At 44.0% G+C, this 26523-nt stretch overlaps 1 protein-coding gene across 1 annotated transcript in view; it reads left to right on the forward strand.

Moving 5' to 3' along the window:
* LOC147725764 (catenin alpha-2-like) overlaps positions 1-25913 on the forward strand; it is a 948019-nt gene extending 922106 nt beyond the window's left edge. The window contains exon 7 of the mRNA XM_086964589.1: positions 25414-25913. Within this exon, the coding sequence (XP_086820715.1) occupies positions 25414-25653 (240 nt within the window). The 3' untranslated portion in view covers positions 25654-25913. The remainder of the gene's footprint in view (positions 1-25413) is intronic.
* Positions 25914-26523: the final 610 nt, after the last annotated feature.

The following is a 26523-nucleotide window of genomic DNA, read 5'->3' on the forward strand; positions in this document are numbered from 1 at the left end:
AAGTGAAGGACTCTCTGTAAGGTAAACAGCCTTTACACCGCTGTCAAAACACAGCGGTGCCATTACGACGCGTCTTTTACAATGCAAGTTGTTACCACGACTTGCACTGGGGGGCGCTCTAGAATAAGGAATAGTAGATTTACTATTCCAACACCGTTCCTACTGTACGTAGGCTGGAGTTGGAATAGTAAATCCTACTATTCCTAAGTCCAGCACCCTAAAGCGCAAATCGTGGTAACGACTTGTGTTGTAAAAGATGCGTTGTGATGTACTGCGATCTCTTGGATCGTGTTGTAGCATCATACTACCTCTGTAATGAGAGGGGACTACCTTTCGTGACGTCACTTCCGGTGACCACCTAACTTGGAACGTCCCCCCACTTCTTTTTTTAGGACTTGTGCCCTGCTGTTCATTCACAATCCGTATTTCTGCCAGGAACATAAATGAATATTGGATATTCAGGTCTCGAAGCTGTCGCTTCACCGAGAGTAAAGCCGGACCTTGTTGCTGGGTCAGCAGTGTGTAGGCAGGAAAAATAGAGACTCAGCTATTCTCGTATTTGATGAATGAGCTGTTTATTTTGTGCCACCAAAATTTGTTACACAGTATTGGTCAGGTTTATGCCATCATCTCTGCAGCCCAGCTATATAAGCTGGTTCATTTGCATTCACCAATACTAATGAAAAAGAGCTTTACAATGCACCTGTTAGTACTTTCATCAACTGACCACTGAGAGCATATCCAGTGCTGCCTGCAGCATCCTTTCATCAACTGCAGGCATGTGGAACTAAGGCTGTCAAAGCTTGAAATGGGTGACACACATGGTGTAACTTTTATTTATTGAGAAAAGCAGAACATCGGAACACATGCCAAGCCATTAAAATGTTGATTACTATTATCCCAAACTATTTGACTTATTAAAAAAATCATGCAAAGAAGTATCTTTCATTTGGTGGCAGGGTTTGGACAAGCTAAAAGCTTTATAGAAACCCAGTAAAAATGAATTGAGAGACGTTTGCCATTAATGAAGGTCACCTTGGTATCTTGCTTTAGGCTTCTGACACATGCTACTTCAACAACACACATCTGTCACGTGGTTTGCTGCCAAAATCGACTTTGGAAATGTTTGTACATTCGTGTTTTCGAATAAATATTTTCATCTCGAAATATAAAGGTTCCAAAAATATTAAAGTGATATAATTTGCAGTTAATGTGCTCGGGCGTCTTTTATGAGCACCATCAAAAAGATTAAAATGGGGTTGCCATCTTTGCATTATTATGAAGTTTGCATAGTGTGAAGAATCCTAGGGGCAGATTTACAAGCCCCTTGCACTGCCAGTACATCACTTTTTGTGACGCACTGGCAGCGCATTACACTGCCCTATATTTACAAGGACAGGTAAAGCTGTGGCTTTTCCTGTCCTAGTAAATACAGCCCCTTTACACACGGCACATTGCATGAAAGGGTGTTCCATGGGTGTTGCTGAGGGTGTTCCCACGCAACACCCATGGACCCAGACACATTTCCAGATTTAAGAGAATTTGTAAACCTGAAAATGCACCAGTATGCTACGCCACCCTAGGGGTGGCGTGGTGAGGCACAATGAGGAGAAATGTTTTAATTTCTCCTAATTTTTTCCTCTTTCATTGCATACTGCATTCTACAGCACGCATTGAAATAGGAATATGCCTGTAGCGATTGTAACAATCTCCCCATGACATAAGCAACCTTGCACTATGGTGCAAGGTTGCCTGCACCGGACGCATGGCAGCTGTTTGTGTGCCAGCGCAGGGGTGAGGACAGGAATGCGAAATATCATTGTAAATATGTTGCATTCCTGTGCTCTGAAAGTGCTGCAGCATAGCGCAGCATGGCGCAGCCAAAGGGCTTGTGGTGCCATGCCTCGGCACCTTCTTCTAAATCTGCCCCCTAATACCCTGATTCCTGGGGGATTGATTACACTTTGGGTGAAGTGGTTTTCCCGGGTAGGATTCTGATCTGCCCAATTAGAACACCACCTGTGTTCCTGCACCCAGACGTCAAGGATGAGGGATCCCAGGCACGCCCTCAGCCGCTGGAAAATCTGTCCAGTAGAATTACGAGGCTGGGGCTGCACGTGCAAGGATAGTGTCCTCGTGCTCACTGACATAAATCTAGTCGGTCTCTAAAGCTGGCAGCAATATCTGCCAGTGTTGCTCGTTTTCAAGTCTGCTTTCGGCTTATAAAATGTAAACAATAAAGCAGATAACTTTGAGCTAATAATCTGCTAGATGAATTATGAATAAGCACGGGGTTGTCGTTTTAGCTGACAGTGCCGGCGCTAGGCATGAGCAGTGTGGGCAGCTGCCCAGGGCCTCACGCTAAGCTAAAACACAGGGGGGCCCCGCTTCCATGTGAAAGGCCACACTTCCACAGTTAGCCACCCTGCTCCTCTGAGGCCCCTTGCCCCACACTTTCATATTACAAAAAGAAGTGCCTTGATCTTGCTGGTGAGGTAGCGGTGGCATTCCAGGGGGTGCAGTTGGGGAAGAGACAAACATATTGGGAAGGGGCCTGCAATTATGTTAACTCACAGTGCGGGGCGGCGCAGTGCCCCTGTTAAGTACCGGCCATTCTAGGTGACAGAAGGCCCCTTTGTTTAGATAAGGAGAGGTAGGTTAGGGGAGGAGGGAGCAGCCAGATCAACTGGCTTTTGTTAACCTTCACATCACTGATACCGACATTTTCTTTTAATGGAAATGTGCCTGCTCGTTACTGCTCCGAGGCTCAGGGGAGAGGGCCCCTGCAAGGTCCAGGTTTGGGGGGCCACGTTCCCTGGGCCTCTAGGCGCTGGGGAAGCTGCAAGGCCCAGGTGTGGGGGGCCCCCTCCCCTGGGCCTTGTATCCATTTTGTAGTGCTGATATGCTAAGAGCAGATGAGACCCAGGCATGTCAAGGTGGCCTATAGATTTACTTCGAAATATTTTGCCTGTCTTTAGGTCTCATGTCTAGAGCCTTGGGGGCATGCCCCTACTTCTTTAATATAATATATTTAGCTCCCCTACTTTTTCATTTTAAACACGCCTCCCAGGATGGCAGAAATAGCCAAAGCCTATAGATAAGGCTTGGCTGTTCGGGGGCAGGGAGGTCAGACTCTGTCATTTTCCTTCTTGCCCAGAGAGGACAAGGACAGTGCCCACTTCTGCTCTGCCGCTGGCAGCCGCCCCCCTTCTTACTCTTACTCTGTCTTGCTCCTCCGCACTTACTGAAAACCGTAACTTCAAGAATTGGGTATTACTCCCTCTTATCTCTTTTCCTTTATTTGTTCTTCCGTGAAATTAATCCAAAAAGAAAAACACTTTTGCTGGAAATTTCATCTTTTTAGACATTTTTCTATTCCAAAGTGCAGTCTCAGGACGTAGAGAAATACGTTTGAAGATGGGAAATATAACCAAATAAAGCAAGACACAGTGGGTCGCAAAGTGGCCTGATTGATTTTACTCAAATCCAAACACATTAGCACCACATTACAGAGTTTACCAGTGAAGCGCTACTTTTGTTTTCTAGTCTTTCTTTGAACAACATTGTTTTCCCCGGTAGAGAAGTGCACCACTCCTGGAGGTACTGAAATACCTGCTTGAAGGGAGGATTGGATAATCAAATGTCTCTTCTGGGACTTGTAGTCACATCCTTAACTTTTCAGGCAAAAGCACTCACTGATTTCTGAATAATAAGTGTAAAAGTGTAAAGATAACTAACTATGTTGTTCCTTCTTACATTTTGCATGTGTTTCTTAATCTTGCTTTCCCTTGAGTGTTTGCTTTCTCCAGGATGTTGTAACTTGTTTTTTTTCAGGCAGCATATTACTCTTGTCTAGTGCATAATTTCAATTGAGTCACAACCAGGTGTTTATAGCGGGGCACAATTGGGTTGTTGCTGAAAGCAGTGCGAGTTTCTCTCAGTGGGGCTGTATGGTGTTCAGTGGGGGAGAAGATGTAGCACTATGGCCAGAGCTGCTGAATTTAATGGGGTAACCAGGTTCTGCCTTCATGACCTGTCCGCTAGACAACTCTCCTGAGGGAGCGCATTCCCGTGCTAGACTGTCGAAGGCCCTGCTAGATCTTAGAAGCCCTGGTGTCTTAGCACCAGTAGGTGGACCCTAACAGTGGCAAGCGTGGGTTAACCGTGAAAGTCTGGCAACCACAATCCATACTGAAGTTCACCTACAGTTTTGCACGGAGGCCTATGAAGGAGCTCACCATAGTGCGACTATGACTGTCACTGAGGTCAGAGGACCTTGAGCAGGGAGGCTCTAGGGCGTTGCGACCAGTATAATCGCACCTGGCTCTGACTTTGGTTGGGGTGTCATGTTTGCAGGTATATTATGTTTTTAAGAGCACTTAATGCCTCCTCCTGGCCTCCAGCAATTTCCGGCAACAATAAAATTGTCATGATAACTCAGGTAATTAATATTCTTCCTAGTTAGAGATAGAGTTTTGTCAAGTAGAAGTTTTGATTCGTGGAAAGGTAGTACAGACAGTTAATGTGCCTGCTGCAGAGAACACATACTATGCAGAACACCAAGTGCACATAATATAAATAGGTCAGTGGACCTTTTGTTTGTTGCAGTTTATAAGTCAAAATCCTAACAAAGAACAGTGAGCTGTTAACTGTCATCTTGGAGCTTGATATAAACTACAAGGTATAATTAGAGCATTATGTTTTCCCCCAGTCTGTGATTATCCTAATGTTGCAAAAAGGGTTCTTTTAGGTAGAAATCAATTCTGGTTATTAAGGGGAACCCTCAACCATGGTGTTACATTCTAAATTCATAGTTTGTGTTTCTCCTGACCAATCACTAGTAAACTATACTTCCTACTAGTATGATTGTCATGTCTTGTCATGTGAGTCCTTTGCCATACGTAACATTTTCTATAGAGTGATTTACACACATATGATTGATTGTCTCTGTGTAATGTGTGTGATATTAAGTGGGGGAGAGGAGTTGGCCTAACGGCTAGGGCGCATGACCTCGGACCTGGGGATCTGGGTTCGAGTCTCAGTAATGACGCCAAACATCCTGTGATTCTGGGCAAATCACTTAATCTCCCCGTGCCTAACAAAAATGAATTTGTGTCCTCAGGTAGCGTAACTGGTGCTATGTAAAGCGCTCTGATACCCGATTCGGTTCGGGTCAAGTTCGCGCTATATAAAACTCTGAAAAAAAGTGCTCTGACACTCTACACTGGTATCAGTGGCACTGTAAATCAAATTAAATGCATCTGAGCGAGAATGTGAGTATGGAGACTTGAGAGGCACTGCTAAAGGGTGTTAGTGAGGGAATCTCTAGCGGAGGGCGTCATTGGAGGACACCAACAAACATTGTCGCACAGTGCTTCACCAGCGCTAAAATCGGCCAGTACCACTTCCTACAGTTTAATACCAAATCAAAAACATTGATTTGAAAACCTCTTGAATCTACACAGCATACCTTTACTTTAAACACACCCAGATACTAAACCTTCCCTAATGAATCAATACCAGGGAGCCACCCCACAAGAATAATCTAGAAGGTTGGAGTTACACTCTCTTCATTGTTTGATTGCAATCTTTCCTTTTATCTGCTTTTTATAAGAAATGTAGATTTGCTCTCCTGTTTCCCATGCTCTCATCCCCTCAAGCCTAGTGAGGAAAAGTGAATAATTCTGTACTCTAAATCCAAAAGCACTGGTTCTCAGCTGCTCTTTTGTGTTATGGTCAGTGAGTTACATAGCTTTCAAAGTAAAATGAAAAATACATGTATCTGAACTCGAATTAATCTTGCTATATATTCCCTTTTGCAAAAAATTTCCCAGTGATGCCATTCAATTTATTTTCCATAATGCTGTGGGATTTTTTGTCATGCGCTCATCTGGAAACAATCAGTTAACTTGGAGTAAAAAATATCCATTCTTGTGAGACCTGCACCTAGATTTTCCATCCAATGTGACAAATGTGATCCATTTTATACCGTTTTAAAATATATGGACTTATTGCATTTGTATATTTATCTTTTTGTCCATGTTACTGATGTCCACATTAGGTCTCTTCAGTGACGCCAAATAAGATCAATAGTCCTGCGATGTCACTTTCTGTGATGTCAATTCTTGTGATGTTGCATGCAAATTAGAGGGGCCTCACATCCTCCCTTTTGCACGGGGCCCCAGAAGTCCTACGACGGGCCCTGTTAGCTGACACAGGTCGAAGAAAAAGAGTACAATTGATTTTCCACACAGTTTGTGCTCCTTGTATTAAGCAATGAAAGCCACCAGATTAAAGGTGACACGCCCTTCAGCTAATTTAAAATCCCCGTTTGAAAACAGGCAATAAATGCCACTACCATGGTGGCCATCACCTTCTACAAAGGGACCGAAAATATAGGGAAGACTAGTGATTCTTATGAAAGAAGAACAAATATCCAATAAATTATAGAGGAAGTCGTGTTCTGTCAATGCCCATACAAGTGTGACTCACTGTTCACGTATCAATGATTGTTGAAATTCATCAGCCTTATGGGGGTGTTCAGGTGGTCTGAGTTCCCAGCATGGAACTGCTTCTTGCAAAAGCCTCTCACTCCATCTCTCTCTCTATCTCTCTCTCTCTTTTTCTTTCTTCTCTCTCTCTCTCTTTCTCTCTCCCTGTATCTCCCGCTCTCTCTCACTCTCTTTCGTTATCTCTCTCTCTGTCTTTTGTTCTGTCTCTCTGTCGCTCTCTGTCTCTGTCTCTCTCTCTGTCTCTTACATTCTCTCTCTTTCTCTCTCTCTCTCTCTCTCTCTCTCTCCTTCCCTCCCTCTCTCTCTCTCTCTCTCTCTCTCTCCATCTCCCTCTCTCTCTCTTTCTCTCTGTCGCTCTCTCTCTTTTTGGAGGCACTGCCTCACAGCATGATTTGGGCAGGTTTCATGCCAGGTCTACATTATCCACCTGGACTTTTGGTAACATCCATCATGAGCATGGAGACATACAAGCGGGTATAACTGCTAAGACACACTTTTGATTATATCGAGAATGCTTTATACCTAAACTTAAGCACCATAGGTGCATCTTAATTTTTTCCTTCAATTTTCAGCATTTCTCCTTTCCAGCTAATTAATTGTACTGGAAGAAGGCTGCGCTGTTTTCACATTGAATACCCCTGCGAAGGAGTCAGAGCCCTATTTCACAGGATTCCTTTGTGAAGGTTTACTGCTATAAAGTTAATCGTTCCATAACATAATACTTAGTTACTGAGGTCTCTGATTCTGTATCTTGAACACCAAAAATAGATGTCGTACACTAGGGAGACAAAGTATATATTAATCCATGAAAAGGGTATGAGCCCAAGTCAGGCAGCAGTCTCAGTCCTAGCCAGGGTAACAGGCAGGCAAACCCTAAATTAACCTGTGGTCACCCTCTGGTAGCTTGCCACACAGTAGTCATGCTTAACTTGGAGGCCATTTGTAAAGTATTTGTACAACACATCAAATGGTAAAACAGTGAAAACACCACACAAAAAGATTCCACAATAGGTTAGAAAAATAGATATTGATTCAATAAAAAAAACAAGACTAAAACATCCAAAATCCAGTAATCAGACCTTGAGATATGAACTGTAAATAAGCGCTGAGAAGGAAATGAGCGCTCGCTTGGGATATCTGGTTAAGCCGGACAAGGACAAAGTCAAAAGTTGAAGCTGACTGCAACATAGCATGGGCCAGATTCAGGGACCAAGTGAGGCCCACTGAACAAAAGTACCTTAATCCTGGCTGTGTTGACGTTGAAGATGTGGGGGGTGTCTGAAGCGATACATCGGTGTCGATCCATGCAGTGTTGGCAATGCGCTGGTCCTGATCCATGCAGCAGCGGCAATGTGTCGGCTCCGATGAGAGAAGAGCTGCGATACGAAGATTCATCATTGTCTTTAAGGATGCAGTTGAAGAGGATGCAAACACCTTGAGCCGGGAAGAGCGTCAAGCAGTGGTGGTCGCGAAGGTGATGCGTCGGGGCTGATCCAGGCAGCAGAAGCTATGCGCCGATTCTTGTTCCACACAACAGGAGTGATGCACTGTTTCTGATCTACACAATAGGAGCGATATGCTGGTTCTGATCTATGCAACAGCAGCGATGCACCGGTTCGCAAGAGGATGCGTCAGTTTTGCTGGAGAAAGCCAATTGGGCTCACTTCCAAGGGTCCTGATCCAGGGTGGCACCGCTTGGCAGGGCAGACCTACAGGTGTTAAAGTCCAGGTGAAGAAGCAGGGTGGTTGGGAGTCTTTTAAGTCCCTGAGATGTGAGATCAAGAGGCCAGCCAACTAGCCCTTGGAGTCAATCTGGGTTCAAGTGATGCAGATCCAGTCCTTCTCACCCAGGTAGTGGAACAGCAGGCAGCATTGCAGCACAGAAAGGCAGGAGTCTAGCAAACAGCAGTCCAACAGAGTAAAAGTCCTTTAGCAGCACAGCTGTTCTTCTTCCTGGCAGACTGGTCACAGTTCAAGAAGTGTACTGAAGTCAGAGGTTCAGCACTTATTTGCAGCTGTGCCTTTGAAGTGGGGGAGACTTCAGAGAAAGGTCTTTGAAGTGCTCCTATCCTGGCTCCAGACTCACTACAGGATGGGGGTATGCAGCCCTTTGTGTGGGGGCATGACACATCCTATTCAGGTGTAAGTGAGGCGGGTCTAGCTCCTCTCTCCCTTTTTGGTGTTTTTCACTACCAGGACATAAGACTTAAAAGTACATGTCCTGCCTTTTAAATACATTGCACCCTGCCCTCTAGGTTGCCCAGAGCCTACCTTAGGGGTTACCTATTTGTAGAAAAAAGGAAGGTTTGGGCCTGGCAAAAGGTTTATTTTGAGAAACTGTTGGTAGCCAACAAACTTTCCAGTCCCAAGATCCATTACTAAACAAGACCCCTGGGCATTTTAAATATTTAATTATAAATCGCTTTACACCAAAAATGTATTATGGAATCCTTCAATTGAACCTTTAAATGTTTTATTGTTAATCCATTGGAAGACATGTGTGAATACTTAGTACTGATGTTCAAACATACGTTCCTTTGTGAATCTTGAACTTTTCTTCAAAAGGCATCTAACACCACAGAACCCAATGCATTTCATGTAAAATAGACCCTTCATCAGGGGTAATCGCAATCAAAATAAGAAAATTAACAGGGAAAATGGATAGCGGGAACCCCATGTCTTTATCCAACAATGTGTGTATTACCCGTATTAGTGTTCTCTCAACAACAAAATAAAAAACTAACATACATGTGCAATTGAAGCTATAATCCACCTTGTGATGAATAAAAACTCCTCAAATAACTGCCCTGTGTGAAATACTTATGCAATCACAAAGTCCAACTTAATCCCAATCACCACTGTGCATGATCTTGTCATACACGCATGCCCTCCTAAAACCAGCAGTGTATTTACAAGTCCTTCTTCACTATACTGACCTGGCTATTCGATAAATGATGCACCCACCCTCACTCAAGCGCCTTGAGACCCTCTGGGTGAGTAGCGCGCTATACAAATTACTGAACTTGAACTTGAACTATACGCTAAAGAGACCTAAACCATGTAAGCCAGAAACAAGTGTAGACATTTCAATGTCTGTTTCAAGATGTGAAGCAAATCACCTTAACACCTCAGCCGCGGTTGTTATTTCGCCGCAGTGCGGCGGTTCCGTGGAGTGGGCTGGCCCGCGTCGGCTGTTGGACGTTCACAGCACCAGCGAGGTAGTGCTCATGACGGCCAAAGGCCGATGGCAGCAAGGAAGGGGTTAAATGTGAAGAAACGATCATGCAGCCTCCCCAACAACGTGCTTGTGAGCAAAAGAGATGAGGGTGCTTTACATGTGTCGCAGCAAGCATCCAGAAGTATACTGCCCGGTGTACAGCATGTTTGAACCCAGAAGTATTGGTGTCCACAAATAAACAAAGCAATAAACAAAATCTTTACACTTTTTACCTTCCAGATCGGTGGTAGTTGAACACAACACAAGTACTGCACATAAGAAAATCAATACATTTGTGACTCAATAAGATACCATGATAATGGATAATATTGCTAGTGGCAAATATTAGAAATTGCCTGATATCTAAATGCTATTAAAAAATAAAATAAAATAATAGTCAAACATGAGCAAACAAAGCACTTGCATTTAGCAATGAATAATCACAGCCATAAAATAATGTGCTAAAAATTGTAATGATAGATCATACCTTGAAATTAATGGAAGAATTACCAGGTAACACAATCATGTTGTTATAGAAAATAAGTTATTTCATATTTATCATTCATGCCTCTAGTTTGTAAAGTGTTACATTTTTTATTACAGAAAGTTTTTCTTTGTAGTAGTATTTTGTGGTTGTCCATGCCAATTTGAAATCGCAACTGAGAGATGTTGTGCTTTTGGTCAATCCGGTGTGTCGCTAAAATGGATTTCAAGTTTTGATTCCTGATTATATTTTTATGTTCTGTAGTTCAGATTTTCATTTTTCTTTCTGTTTTACCAACTTAGAATAAGACACAGCAGCATTTTATTTAAGGAAGTGTCGCTATTTGATGTGGTCACTCCTACTTTTTGCCTAGCATCTGATGCAGCTTTGGCAGAAGTGCACTGGGTACCTGCCATCTAGGTCCCTTGTGCCAGATCTCTTTCCCTTAAACTGTACAATATTTTCCCCAATCAGCAATACCTTAGCATTCCTTGTAAGACCCTATTAAATGGTACCCCTGGTACCTAAGACAAGGAGGCTCAACAGGAACCCCAATGGTTGCAGCATGTATTGGCCACCCTAAGGGACCCCGCACCACCCGCATGCAAGCTGTCATGCCAGGCTGCATGCCATGGTGCAGGGAAAAGTGAAGACACAACATGGCACATCTCCTGTGTGCCATGCCTGCAGACTCTGCATGCAGTGTCAGTAAGCCAACCCTACAGCAGGCCTTCTGACCCTACCACAAGTTGCACTATACTACATGTGTGGACATATCTGCTGTGATGTCTAAGTAATTTCTTAGATATTGCAAGTGGCCATGGAAGCCATGTGCTGGAAACTGGAGTTCCCCAGCTACATAATGGCTTACTGAAACTAGGGATGTTTGAACATCTCATATTGATAAGCCCTCATTGATCCCTGTGATAGATTTATTAATACATGCACCCTGAGGTCTCCTTAGAGTTGCCCCCTGAAAACCTACTCAGGCCCCCACTCAACCACTGAGTCAGATCCAGAGCCAAAAGAGTTCCGACATTCCTAATTCCCAAGACACTACACCACATACTGACCCTCATTTCTGTCTCCTCAGCAACCTTCCTTGGATCTATCCGCTTGCTATCCACCTGGCGCTGGTGCAGCCCTGTGAAACAAATATTGAGCATGTGCTCCCTCAAAATCAGGTAGAACTGCCCAATAATAATCATTAACTTTGCTGCTCCTCGCCCAGTCATTGAGGCCTCATTAGAATAACATAACATAAAATAACATGGGTATTTGTAAAGCACACGTTCACCCCAAAGGAGCATCTTGGAGCTGAATAACAGATGTTTATTGTTACCCAACTCAATGGTAGAATAATCTAAGAAGTCCACCCAAGACTAGTTTGAGGGGTCGTGGCTGTCCCTAATCCTCTGACAGTACTTTCTCAGGGGTCAGCCTAACTTGGTGACAAGTATGCCTTTCATGGGGTAATACTTGGGTTGATCATCTACCGCTTGCAGGAGTGGTGTGTCTCTGAACACTGTAGGCATTTTCTTCCACAAGCTTCCCCCCGCCAGTACTCCTCTGGGATCTTGTGTACCCTCAAGGATACCTCATAGGCAGCTAACCATTTGTTGATATCATCATCCACCACATAGTAGGGCACCATATATTTAGGTATATGGATCTTCAGATACTGCTCATAAGCTGCCACCATTGCTACTGGATTCTGAGTTCTGTCTAGGTTTAATGTTCAGTTTTTTCAGACTTCTCTTTTGCTACAGCAGCATTTTCCTTTCTGCCTACGCTCTACCAGCCTTCTTTTCCTTTGCCTTTAGTCACATTTTGGCCAACTCCAGCTTGAGCCGACTTCCTGTCCTCCAGTTCCTCTAGGGACAAGTTCCTGGAAGACACACTGCTTCCTGCCCACACAATGGACTTTCTGTCACTGACCAAATTGTCTCAATCCTCTGGGAGCTCCCCTTAGGGTCCACAGCCAGGTTATACTCCATTCCCAAATCAAGTTCCCCATCATCAGGATCCTCCACTTTAGGATCTTCAGAGTCCTCAGGCTGGGATTGCCTGCTAGTGGTTCCCTAATAGGCGCAGAGGGCTATCTGAAGGTCCAGCTTCGTGGCCTTCTTTCCTGCATGTGACCCCTTCTCCTTGAAGTATGTTTGCAAGCCCTGCTGAGGTTATCCTCAATGAGCCTCTCCACTTCCATGGCATGAGAAAAAGAGGTCAAGAACGTACATTTAGAAACAAAGTAAAACAGACATCCAGACACTAGGGAGAATTAAAAAAGGCTCAAATTGGTCTCAGATAACTTATCAGGGATTTTAGTATAACACAAAATCACTGAATGGTTCTGCACAAATAAATCCTCTTTGTTGATCACCAGTGTAAGAAATGTGGGTTAATGTTTGAGGGCAGAGGAACCCGACTCAAGCAGAAACCACAATCATTGTCATGGCGAAGTCACAAGCAAACCCCAAATTCACTTTTGCTCAAATCTCTGGTACCTTGGCACAGAGCAGTCATTCATAATTTAGGGCAATATGTAAAGTATTTATGCAGCAGTTTAAACAGAAATAAAATGAGAACACAACACAGGAATAATCTTACAGCACACTAGTAAAATAGAGTAAATTTTAATAAATAACAGTAAGACCACAACAACAAAAATCCAATCAGTAGAACATGAGATATGGAATTTTAAGGATTTAAGTCAAAAGTTGCGACTGTGGATATCTGGTCACCCTAAACTGCGACAAAGTTACAGATTCGGGCTGACTGTGATGGAGTGTGAGCCAGTTTCAGGTGCATAGTTAGGCCTGCTGAACAAGAGTGCCTTAAATCCTGGTTGCGTAGAGTTACAGAGTCCCACGTCGTGGATGCGTCGTGCAGCTGAGGAGATGCAAGGTCCAGGTCAGAGATGCATTGCACAGCATTGGTTCAGAGGAGCTGATTGCTGCCATGTGAGGTCCTTACTCATTGTTGAAGAGGTTGTCGACGAGGGGGCTTCTGATGAGAAGTCCTGCATTGAGGATGCGCTGCGCTCTGTCTGGTTCCAAAGAAAATGTAGAGTTGAGGCAGCAGTTAACAAAAGATTTGTGATTTGAGGGCCTGAATTGGGGCTGCATCATACAGCAGCAGTTTCAATGTGGCTGTGATGGTGATGTTGAGTCCTTGTGGTAGGAAAGTCCATGCAGCAGAGGCAACGCATCAGTTCTGCTAGAAGTTGCACCGTGTAGCTGAGTCGATGTGCCAGTTCTGCTGGTTCCAGAAATAGGCTTGAAGAACATCTTCAGGCCCACCTCCAATGGTCTAGGGCTGGAGTGACACCACTTGGCAAGATAGAACTCACCTACGGCAGAATCCAGGGGCTTGGTTCAAGGTTGTGAAGTCAGTTGTGTGCCTGGGGGTTCGGATCAGGAGGCCAGCCAACTAGTATTTGGAGTTGCTCTGGGGTCCTAGATTTAGAATTGCAGATCCAGTCTTTCTCACCCAGAAATGAGGTCAGCAGGACAGCAGTTCAGCCCGGCAGAGCAGCTGTCCTTCAGAGCAGAAGTCCATCAGAGTGCCAGCCCTTTCAGCAGCATGGCAATCCTTCTTTCTGGCAGAGTCTACAGATCCAGAGGTGTACTGAAGAGTTGGTGTCTGAAGTCCAATATTTATAGCTGGTTGGGGAAGCTTCCAGTAGAATCCATCCCACAGAGGGGCTTGGTACTTCCTGCTGTGGCCCTAGATTGTCTAGAGTCACAATAAACTAGTGTGAAGCCCGTTTTCTAGATGGCTCAGACTTGTGATGTTCAAGCGTGGTAGGTGGCAGCTCCTCCCCACATTAACTCAGAGTAGCAAATCCTCCCAACACCCAGCTTCCATTTTTCTCAATGTCTGCAAGCAATACACAAAGATCAACTGTAACTTCCCCCTAGTCACGTGACTCAGGATACAGGCAGCAGTCCAAATGGATGGGACCAAACAATGCCATCTTTCTAAAAATTGCAATTCCAGAATTGTGATTAAATATCTAACGTCACCAATGAAGAAGGTTTTTGATGACAATTCTTTAGACATTAAACTCAATATGTCCACCTGCTCCCAATTAAATGTTACAGCTTAATAAATGCAATGAAATACATTTAATAATGTATCTCCAATGATATCATATGGCAAAGGTCGGCCTTGCTGTAATGAAAAATAAATGTAGGAGTTTTTCACTGCCAGGATATGTACAACTTATAAAGGCGTGTTCTACTTTTTAGATACACTGCACCCTGGCCTCTGGGCTGTTCAGGGCTACACTAGGGATGTATTAAAAAGGAAGGTTTGGGCAGGTCAACAGGTTTATTTTGCCAGGTCAAAATGGCAGTTTAAAACTTCACACTAATATAATAATAATATTCCACATTTGTAAAGCGCACAATCACCCGTGAGGGTCTCTAGGCGCTGGGGGCCATCGGGAAGATTAAGCAAGCTATTGCCCAGAGCCACATGGTGCTGGGCTAACCTGTCGCTGGTGCCGGGGATTGAACCGTGATCCCCAGATTCTGGAGTCAGTCGCCCTAGCCACGGCGCCACACCGCTAAGGCTGCAATGGCAGGTGTGAGACAGATTTAGAAGGGCTACATAAGTGGGTGGCACAATCAGTACTGCAGGCCAACTTGTAGCAATTAATTTGCAGGCCCTGGGTGCATGTGGTACCTTCTAATAGGGACTTATAAGTAAATTAAATGTGCCAATTGGGTATAGGCCAATGACACCATGTTTTAAAGAGAGCGTAGGAGCACTTTAGCACAAATTAGCAGCGGTAGGGTGTGCAGAGTCCTAAGGCCAGCAAAAAGGAGATCAGCAAAAATAGGAGTGGAAACAAAACATTTGCGGGAAGGCCACCCTAAGGCTGACAGATCTAACACGTTAATTTGTATTTACACTTTTTTGTGTACAACTGCTGTTTTATGTTGGTATTTTTATTCTTTTACTTGTGTTTCATCCTTGAGGAGGATACACTGTCCAGCCTCCTCTGCCTAGTACTTTTATGATGCATTCTCATACTTAAGGTCCCCAACAGGATAAAGGCAAAGCACAGATAGGCTTGGTGCAGATTTCATGTAGCCTCTTTATCTGTTTAGCAGGCAAAATGGCTCAAATATGCCCACTTTACAGTTCTAGGTGCCATATTTGCATTGAGAAGTGCAATTGTCACGTAAAATGTTAACGTTCACTTGATCTAAGAATGATATTACGAAATATACACGATTACTAGTATTCCTTAAATCAGTTGCAGTTAAGAATAAGATAGTTAGTAACTGTTTTAGCTAGCATGTTTCCAGCAGCATTTATGAGGACTATTAAATAAAATGAGCACCATGGAGAATAATTGTTCGACCGGGCCCTTTTAGCAGTGTCATCCTATTTTTTCTGACGTGTTTTTGTTGCCGTTAGGAGTCTGGGCACTTTACCACTGTTGAACAGTGCTAGAGTGCATATGCTCTCTGTGTAAATTGTGATTATAATTGGTTATCCATGGTTGGCATATTTGATTTACTGGTAAGACCCTAGTAAAGTGCACAGTATTTACCCAGGGTCTGTTTATCAAATGCTAGTAATGGGCCTACAGCACTGGTTGTGCCACCCACATGAGTAGCCCTGTAAACCTGTCTCAGGCTTGCCATTGCATGTATGCTAGTGGAGTTTTAACTCCCATGTCAACCTGGCAAGTGGTCTTCCATTTTACTACTTTTAAATCACCCCTCAGGTATGCCTAATGTACCCCCATGTGCAGGGTGCAGTGGTTGTGAAAGGAAGGACATGTATTGGTGTGTTTTACATGTCCTGATATTGAAATACTGCCAATTTCGTTTTACAAGTGTAACTTTCAAATTGAAAGAGCTAGAGATTTGGAGTTTGTGCTGGGAAAGGTGGTTTTAAAATTGTGTGTTTGAAAATGCCACTGTTAGAAAGAGGGCATTTTCTTGCTTTACTATTCTGTGCCTCTGCATGCCTGTGGAATCAACATCTGGTTTAGACTGACAGCTGAGTTGTTTGTTCATTAACTATAGACAGTAACACAAAGGGAGCAGATGTGTGCCCTGCATATCCTTAAAGCCCATCACCATGCTGACGGGCCTTTTTGAGCTAGAATCGTGGGAGGAGTTGTCACTGACACCTGAATAGGGCTGTGCCTGGCCTCTCACAATGCTGTCTCTGCCCCGTAGTGTTTCTGGAGCCTACCCCACATTTATATAAACACTTATGGATCAAGAGGTAACTCCTCTAAGGAGAAGAGAGCTGAAGAGCTATAAGGAGTAGTACTACTCCTTTGCTGTGTGTTGCTTTGCTTGTTTGCCCTGTGGTTGCTGCTTCTGCTTTGGAGAAAAATGACTAGATTTTGCCAATTATCCTGCTTGTGAAGTTTCTCGATGGGCTTGTGGGTGCCTACCTTCTCTTAAGAAGTATCAGCGGAATCTAAAACTTCACCTGCATCGTCCCTGAACTCCACTGCTGTGAGTTGTGACGTGCCAAGTGGTGCCCCTCCATTTCTGGGCCTTTGGAGGTTGTTCCTGCTGCAAAAAGCTACAAAAGTCTTCAAAATAAATGCTTACTTCTACCACCACCTGTTTTTCTGACGTACAGTCACGGTGCAGTCAAAGAAATCAACAAGTTCCGTGCACCGTGTCTCTGATGTCTAAGACCCAGGCACTGACTCCGACAAAGGCCCTGATGTGCAGCTGAAATGAATTGATGTATCCTTGGACTGTGGCTGAAGAAATCGAAGCAGTGCCTGTTTGCCACTGCTGCATCGACCTCCTGCGCATCCAGATTTCAACACATGGCACCTGTGCACCAGATTTTACACCACATCACCCGCAGGCCAAAACCGGTTTGGATGTCGAAGCCTCGCATCTCCTTACAGTCCGGATTTGAGGCAACACTTCTCCTGCGTACAGCAGAACTGATGCATCACCTCCCAAGGGACTCAGGAATTGACGCATTGCTGTATTTTCTGATGCTTACCTCCTCTACGGCTGTTTTTCTTTGTGGATTTTTGACACATCGAATTTACTTTGTGTAAAATTGCAACATCCATAGAGTTCTCTGGACAGATTTGCTTGAAACTTTTAAAAAGTCATATTTTTAGTTCTGTATGTTGAAGTTCTGTCGTTTTGCTATTGTTTGGTTCAGATAAAGAAACTTTATTTTTCTAAATTGGTGTGGTGTCCATCTGTGGTGTTTTCATTGTATTACTGTGTGTGTTATGTACAAATACTTTACAGATTTCCTCTGAGATAGTCCTGCCTGCGTGTGCCACGCTACAAGGAGGTGAGTAGCGGTTATTTCGGGTTTGTAACTCCCTCACCCTAACTAGAAGGAAGGTTTACACTTTTCTTAAGATACAAACCTAGGTTTCCATGAATCCAGGAAGGTTGCATACATTACTTTCAAACTACAGTTTAAAATGCTTTCAGATGTCAAGATTTCAGAATATTACAAAAGGCTTACATTTAGCAATGCTAACTGTAGAAATCAAAATCGCTAGAACTATGAATGCCCCAATTGTCACCAGGAACTGTGTTCAACTCCTGCTTTAAATTGATTTGGAGTATAGTCCAGCTTGAATAGTCATAAATGGCACTTGCACTACCAGTATACCAACCTCCAGAGTTGGAACCAGCACAGTCCCACAGAAGGAGGCTACCTTATCAGTGATATGTTGTACAGAATGTTAGAAAATAAGTACACCATTCCACCTGTCAGACAACTAGTATGTTTCTAAAAATACAAAATATAAAAATTGGGAAATACACTTCATGAACATGGGCTACAAATTAAGGCAGAAGAAAGAAACGGAGCACTGAAGTTAGACTTTACATATGCCGTCAAATTATGATGGTCAACAGGTTCAAAAGGATCATTCTATTACTTCTGCCTCTACTGAAGGTAAAAATCTGATAAGGATGTTATGTTTTATAAGACCAGCACAACGTTTTTGCATTCTTTGCTGATAAACTTGCAGCACTTTTTATGGACTCCAGAGGGCAATAAAATGGCCACCTTGTCTGATATTTATTTCTTTTAATTGACAGTTGTGTATATTACATATGAATGTATTTTTTTTTATAGGACACACAGTGCCACAGATGCACTGAGGGGATAGGAGAGGCAAAGGAGATTTCACCTATATAGATTACTTCCATTTTCTGACTCAACTCATTTGCCAACTGGTTTCCTTCTCTGGGGCCACCTTCTTCATTTGTGTAGGTGGTTGTCTGAATGGCATTGTCTCATTCAGTGGTGGCTGATAAGGAATGGAGGAAAGGGGATGGAGGGAAGTGGGGGTGGGTAGAAAATATTTTAACAATAAGAAAACTTACCTGCGGTCGCGTTGCAGATGCCTCCTCTACTCTGTTTCAGGAAGCACCCGGGCTCTCCTAATCCAAGAGGAATGCTGCAATGCAGCATTGTGATTGGTTCCCCTAAGTCAATCACAATACTGCAATGCTGTGTTGTCATTTGTCTGAGAACAGTGGTCAGCGCTCAGAAGGGGACAGGGAGTCTGTGCATTTTCCTCACCAAGCTGTGCATTACAGCCTAGTGGTGAAGATGCAAAATGTGCAGGACTGTATTGCCAGCCTAAGAGGGACGGCCAAACATTCATGCACACTTTAGGAGTGAAAACCCCTCCTCCCCCTGGCCTCTTCTCTGACCAGACCAACACCTCCCCACACCTAGGAAATGATATTTTTTATTATGATTATGTTCAGTTATTATTATTTTATTTTCCCTCTTCACTGCTCGCAAAGCTGTGGAGTGATGGTCCTCCACCTTAGCAGAGGAACTGCCACTGTGCTCATTCACAAAATTAGCAAACCTGCCCCAAACAATGTCACATTTCTTGCTTTGACCGCCGCTTTCAGATGACAGTTTCCCAGAAAGACAATATTTTAGATGCTTATTATTAAGAAATAGTTCACGGCATTTAAAGCAATATATACGCCTCAGACCCTCACAAGGAAGGAGAAGTCAGGGGTCTTTGATCTGATCTCTGCTCTATTCAGGGCATCAGGTTCATGCTACAAATTATTTAAAGAAACAAAACAGACTTAGCATATTCATACATACAGTAGTGTTGTTTGAACATGAAATAACTTTAAAAAAACGAGAGCCAAGAGGCGTTTGGCAAACGAGGAGCTGTTTGTTTAATTAAACAATGCAGCCAGGAGCATAGGCATAGAGTCTGTGGATTATCTTAATTTATAATCAGTCTAAGTGAATTTTTGTTGCAAAGTGGGGTATTAGTAGTGCTAAATATGCATTTACCACTGGCAATAAGGTCACTAACACAGTCTAGGGCTCAGAATAGGTCTCAGTAAATTATTCCCATGCTCAGCCCTTGGTATCCTGGCTGTGAGCAGGCAGGCTTAACTTAAGAGACAGGTATGTAAAGCATTGAAAAACACCAATTCAGCAAATATTTAAGGCTTAACACACAAAAAAAAGCCCACACCACTTTATAAAAATCGAAATATTTTTATCTTTAAAATGACACCAAAACAACAAAACTCGAATGTAGGGAACCAAAGTTATGTTTTTCTAAAGATTTAGCACTATAAGGCACCTAGAAACCTGTAGTGCCACCTTGGGACATCTGGTCACTCAGTACCAGGACAACGTCAAAGTTTAAGGGTGACCGCTATGGCGCCCTGTTATGCTACCCCTTGCGGTAGGCCTCAGTCTAGATTTTACCTTCTTTCTTAGAAACTTTTCTGGAGCTTTTTCTGCCGAGGTTCCTCGATGCTCTTCACCAGTCCAAGTTCGGTGAGGGCTCACCGGCTTGCTTTCCAGGGAGATCCTGGTCAAACTCTTGAAGTCGGACTTCTGGAGCTGTTCTGCAGGGTGAGCCAGGAGGGCAGGCAGGCTCACTGTTGCTCTCACAGTTGAGTCGTTCCCCTTATGAAGCTTGTTTCAAAGTTGTTCCAAACGTCTCAAAACTTCTGGAACTTCTTCCTGAAGTTCCTCTTGGGGGTCCAAAGTGTTCAAAACATAATCCAAGGGTTTGGAATCTCCTAGATGGTCCTTGAAAGTTTGGGACTTCAGTTCCCACAGTCCACTTGGACAAAACCCTTACAAATCCACTGAATGCACTCCAGGCTGGGGATTCATGGTGGTGATGGTCCAGGTAAGAACTGTTAACCTGTAGCTTGCAGGGAGTCTACCCTGTATTCCTCTTGAAGCAAGGTACATCCAAAGGGCTGTAGTTGCCGATAATGTAGCAGGAACCGTGAGTCAGTATGCAGGACCTGATGGTACAAATCAAATTTCCAGCATGGTAAGTCTTCCCCTTCTCTTAGTTTCAAGCAGCAGATTTGTAAGGCTCTGCACCCCTCACATATTTATTCAGTGTTTTCCTGTGGTCAAGCAGAAGAGTACTCCTGTATAATGAGGTGCAGGACACCCCAGAGCATGACCATTTCCTCTAAAGTGTGGCATAATCTTATCCCAAAAAGCACTATTTCACCAAAATTCAGTATGGCTAAATTTCCAGCAGCAGGGCAAGAACTAGTTAAACCAACCTCCACTATGGCTCATTTCCATAGCTCTCCTCCCCCTACCAAATTCTAGACGGGTCAGGGGAGCTGATGGGTAGATGGACCTGGCTTTCCCTGCCTGTCCTATCCCGCTTTGAATCTCCATGGTTTACGACCCCTGCCTCCTGCTCTGGCATTCCTGTGTAGCAGAGCTCTCTCTAAGAAATAACCTCTCCAGGGAGCAACTTATCAATTCATCAAAGCAGCCTGGCTAATCCTCTAAACTCTGACCAATCAGGGGAGATGAAAGGGAGGGTAAATTCTGGCTTACAGACAAGAAAGTATAACGTCTTTTCTGTTTAGTTTAGGATAAATTCAACAAGAGCATATTGTTGATGTTATCAATACCATTCTCCTAAATCCTTGAATTATATTTTGGGTAAATTCCTAACGGAAGTTATACATTAATAAACTATTGCCAGGTTAATATATGTGGCTGGGGATCTACCATTGGGAAAATGAAATATACAATTACTCCAACACCTGGGCATGTAAAACATCTTTTATAAGGACCCTTTTTATAGTTACAGGACCCTATACCCATGGGACACCTAGTGGAGACTTTAGGGGTTTTTAATATGCATACATAGTGTTGATCCTTACTTCACTGTGCTCCTAGCATAAAAGTCGATTTTGAGAAGCACTTTACTACAATGGGGGGAAAGTAAAATTTGCAATTTTTCTATTACCAGGACAACCTCTTTTATAAGGGTTCTCCTTAGAAACACATTTCCGCCGTCCCTGGAACACCTAGAGGATGCACTAAGATACCTTGTATGCTACAATATTGTACTTTATCACTTTTTAAGTGCCCCATCCACCAGAGTCGAGTTTGGCCACAATTTACATTTAAAAGCAATCCTGCAACACAGGGCTGATATTAAAATGACCTCAGGCTCTCATGCAAGTGCAGAATTGGCTGCTGGGCTCTTAAATACCCTGGCATTATATGTACCAGGGACTTAAAGGTTGTTTTTATGCCCCTGCCCTATTATGTCCTAGGTAGGTCAAGGCAATTATAAGGATACCCTGGTATATCGTGTACCCTCATGTATGTGTGTGTCTTACTGTGTTTTCAACATAGCACTGGCCTAGGGCCTGGTTAACACCATCGATGCTGGCCTTATTACCATTGTTCATGACGAGCTCAGCTCGTCATGAGCACACGAGCAGTGTACTGCATGACGAGCTGAGCTCGTCATGAGCATCGAAGGGGTTAAACAGAGCCCTGGGACAGTCAGTTACCACCAGTACCAGTAAACATAAAATGGGGGTGCACAGGGCATACAGAATGACTTTTCAACACTTTTATGCAGTTCATTGAATGCAATAAAATAGTTATAGTGGTCCATTTTTGGTAAGGAATGTGAACCTCTGTCTTTGGAGCCATAAATTAAGGTATTGGATGAGGCATCCAGGTGGGCCTCGACCTTGCGTGGACTGTGTTTGCTGTATCCCGATTGTCTATGTGCTCCTAACTTCATGTGTTATCTTACTTTATGGTGTTTTGGGAATGTGCGCACCCCTCCGGCCGTGTGTCCTTTTATTGGGGCTAATCTCCCTGGACCACTGTGGTGTTGCTGCGCCAGTCTGTGAGATTGATCTGAAATTTACCGTTCGCGCATTTGTCTGGCGGCTACCTTCCACCCCTCCTGTGATCTGTCAATCAGTGACTTCTGGCCTGGGTCTCAAGGCCTGCCAAACTATGTATTCCTGAGTCTGGGTTGATGTGGAGTTCACAACAGGCAAATTTGCTAATAAAAATGTGATTCTGTTTTTATATATGAATGTATCTTTATTCATATTGACATTGACTTTTCAATATGAACACTAGGTGATCTCAAATGCGGTATTTGCCTGGCTGCATTTAAATGCTTTCAATAGACACTATTTTCCCTTCACTGAATGAAATGATTTTTTAGGTCGAGCCTGTAACAGCGCATGCGCAGTTATGGCAAATACTTTATTTAAGGGCTTCTGACATCTCACCACATATTCACATATGTGTGGTTTTGTTTTCGTTGCAGGCTATAGGGCTTTGCGTGCGTCTTTCTAAGAAAGACAACACGCAATTGGGCAAAGGCGGGCGCATGTCCTGCCTTTGCGCCGCCCACCGCCTATTGCTTGCAGGTACCAGCACAGGCCACATCTGTTTTCAATTATCGTGCACAGATGCGTGCACGATAATTGAAAACAGATTGCTTGCTGTGGCGCACGCGCATCACTCGCTGGCTTGTTCTTCCTCTCTCCTCTCTTTCCAGCTCTAATTCTTCTGAAATGTTCAATTCCTATCCCATACACCCCTTCTGGCCAATTCTTCAGCCCCTCTCTTATTCTTCCCTAGTCTTGTCTGCCACGTCCCCTCTTCCAACATCTTTCTTCTCCCCTTTAACATCCCATGTCTTCCTGTTTCCACTTCCCTGCGTGTTGCACCTTTACCTCTACTGCATCTCACCTTCCTAGTTCCAATCCCCCGTCCACTCTTCTTTCACCTCGCCCACTCTCTCTCGCCTATTCATGCCCTACCTCTACAATTAAATTCTCCCTTCTCCTTTCTTTCAACCCTTCCACCCCACCCATGCCCATCCTCGTTCCCTTCTTTCTTCCGTCCCATCCATGGCTCTCTCTTCCCTGCGTTCCTCGCCTCTGATCTCCTCTACACTTTCCTCATCCCCTTCCTCTCCAGCTTCCTCTGTGTAACCTTTCCCCGTTTCCTTTCATCCCTCATTTGTCGCCCCACCCCTGCTCTCCTCGCCCCTCCCCTACAACCCCATCTCCCACCCTGCCGTCTGCAACCTCAACGAATACAATCCATGTTTCTGTTCCTCTTTCTCTCCCCTCCCACCAGCGCCGCTTCTGCCTCTCTTCATTTCTCTCATCCCTAAGCCTCCTTTCGTCCCTCCTTGTAGTGTCCTTGTAGTGTCCTGCGAGACACGTTCTAGTGTCTCGCCAGGCACTAGTTTAATAACCACTCCCTCTATGGGAGTGGGCACACATACCCCACACCCATCCACCGCCGGCGTCACGAGTGACGTGACCAGGCTAATAAATGGGCCCGGGTGCACATGCTCGTGGCCAGTCTCAGTAACATACTGTCGTGTCTGTGTAGGCTTTGTCCCGGCATGTGGGCCTAGGGCCCAGGACACCACACACCTCTCTACCTGCCCCCCCACTGCCTTCTCCTGCTGTAACATGCCATTCGGCAGGGGTATGGTGGGGGGCAGGACACCTCCCCCCCACCTCCAATTCCATGTCCTCTGGTTTTTATCCACCTCCCACCACACCCCTCCACCCTCGGGTTACGAGAGCTTTTGCAGCATTTGGGGCAGAGGAAAGGTCTGGGTTGGTCACTGTTCATGCTGGGAGGCAGAGGGAGATGATGACTGAGAGGGAGTGGGCAGGCTCCAGGTACCTGAGAGATGCTGATGGTGGCACTGACATGCATGGAGCTGAGGAGGGGGTGCTCAGAGGTGTTAATTGGGGTCTGGCACCTCTTAGGAGTGCTTATTGGAGTGTATGAGACGTGCAGATAGGAGTAGCTCTACCTCCTGCTATGTGTTGTAAGGGCAGGACTCTAACACAAAAGTAGATTAAACGTCATCGTTTAATGGAGAACATCGGGATTGTAATTATTTACTTACTTTAAGACATGAGCTTTGTTGCCATTTATAGGGAACAAGAAACGGAGACATCAATATAGATAAAGTGACTGAAATTATCTGGCACTGGAGGAATAAGTTATGCGGCACAGGAAAGAAAACCAAAACTTAAATTACGCAAATGCAAATTATACAAATGTTCTGTGATCTACGTGTCAGTTACGTATACAGGAATTCCAGTATTATAATACACAGCTCTTAAGAAGGAAAGCTATACAGTTCAGCCAATCCTATTCAAAATTGTATTCACCACAATTAATAATTTGGTCTACTCTGAGGCACGCAAATGGCATTTTGTTAACTGCGGGCCATTGTGTATTACCAGAGAAAAATGGGATGCGTAAAACATATTCAGGGTTGCACTCAGGAGAAACCCTACCTCATTATTCACTTGTCTTCTGGGTTGGAGCCACACTATGTTTATAGCTGAGGTCCGTCTCACCCTACTGCTCCCCTGCATCCCATTCGTCTGTCTTGCACAGCTCTAAGACTCACTGGATTGCCAATAGGTCTCACCTTTGGGACCGTATAAGTGTTTGGCCATGCAACTGTTGATGTTGTTGCACCAAGGATATTGTGCTGCATAACTAAACACTTATAAGGTCCCAAAAGTGAGACATATTGGCTATGCCAATGCTTGTTATGAAAAGCAGAGTGGAGGCCTGAAAAAAGTGGATGACCCGGGCTCCATAAAGCTTTCTGGTAGACCTTATTAAACCCAGGTCAAACTAACACTATTAATGTTGCATGAGACATGTGCCTTGCCCTTTTGTGTGGCCCTTTCAGGGACCTTACTTTTATTTGAATATATATGTAGTCGTAATAGATTGAGCAGAAACATCCAAACAATTCTAACTTTTTCATTTTTAGGGAAATTCAGTTTTGATGAAATGTGAGCTGAAGAAAGAGTAATCAGAGTCCATCCAGCGTAACTGAATCTCTTTTCAACTCTTTTCCTTTGCAGAACAAGATCATTCTTGACCCCTTGACCTTCAGCGAGGCCAGGTTCCGCCCATCCTTAGAGGAAAGACTGGAGAGCATCATCAGCGGCGCCGCGCTGATGGCCGACTCCTCGTGCACGCGCGACGACCGCCGCGAGCGCATCGTGGCCGAGTGCAACGCGGTGCGACAGGCCCTCCAGGACCTGCTGAGCGAATACATGAATAATGTAAGTCCTCTGTCCTTTTTTTTTTTTGTCATTTAGGAAATAAGTTCATCAGTTTCATGTTGATGCTGAAAGGTTTTATGACGCGTCTGGCTTAAATACCTCGTAAAAACCCAGGTGTTCCCGCTCGCTATGAGTCAGAGGAAGAAAGTGAGTCAATTAAGGAGGCGAAAAAACTGGTCTGTCACATTTTTAACAAGGTGATATGCCTCTCGCCTAATTGTGTGTCCGGGGAGGGAAGAATGATATGTGCTCTGGAACGCAAAGTGCTAAAACCACTGAATCATGGGTGAAATATCAATAAAGAACAAAAAAAATGCACTAAATCGTTGTTGTTTTAATTTCATGGGCTAAAGTCCTTCAAAAGTGATTATTCCCAAGTTTTTAGGTTCATTTAATTAAATATTTTAATGCTGTCCGCATTCTACCAGCAATGAACCGCGCACACAGTAATGGCGTTCAAAGTAAAACATATATGTATTTTGTTTTCATTGTTGTGGATATTATGTTTTTCTACAAAATGATAATACCATTGCCTATTCTTAACAAGAAGATGCACAATTTTTAAGCCAAAAAAAAAAATACGGAACAACAGTGCAGCTTTAGTACATAGAATACCTCAATGTGGAGACGCGACGCGCCTTTTTTTTTCTTCATTTTAACATTTTGTGGAGAGTTTATTTATATCTCATATGATGTGGTATTCGTATGCATTGTACATTGAATCATTTTCGATATAGGGGTCTGGCTCACTGAGATTTAGACATATTTGTTCCTTGACTGATGCATGATTTTTGTTTTGATGCCAAGCATTCTTCAATTAACCCCTTCACTGCGGCGGCTATTCCGCCGCAGTGCTAAGGGGGTGGGCGGCCGCGCGGCGGCCACATGCTGGTGACGGAACCGCTC

This window comes from Lissotriton vulgaris, chromosome 3_2 (genome assembly GCF_964263255.1).
Source record: "Lissotriton vulgaris chromosome 3_2, aLisVul1.2, whole genome shotgun sequence".
Lineage (NCBI taxonomy): Eukaryota > Metazoa > Chordata > Amphibia > Caudata > Salamandridae > Lissotriton > Lissotriton vulgaris.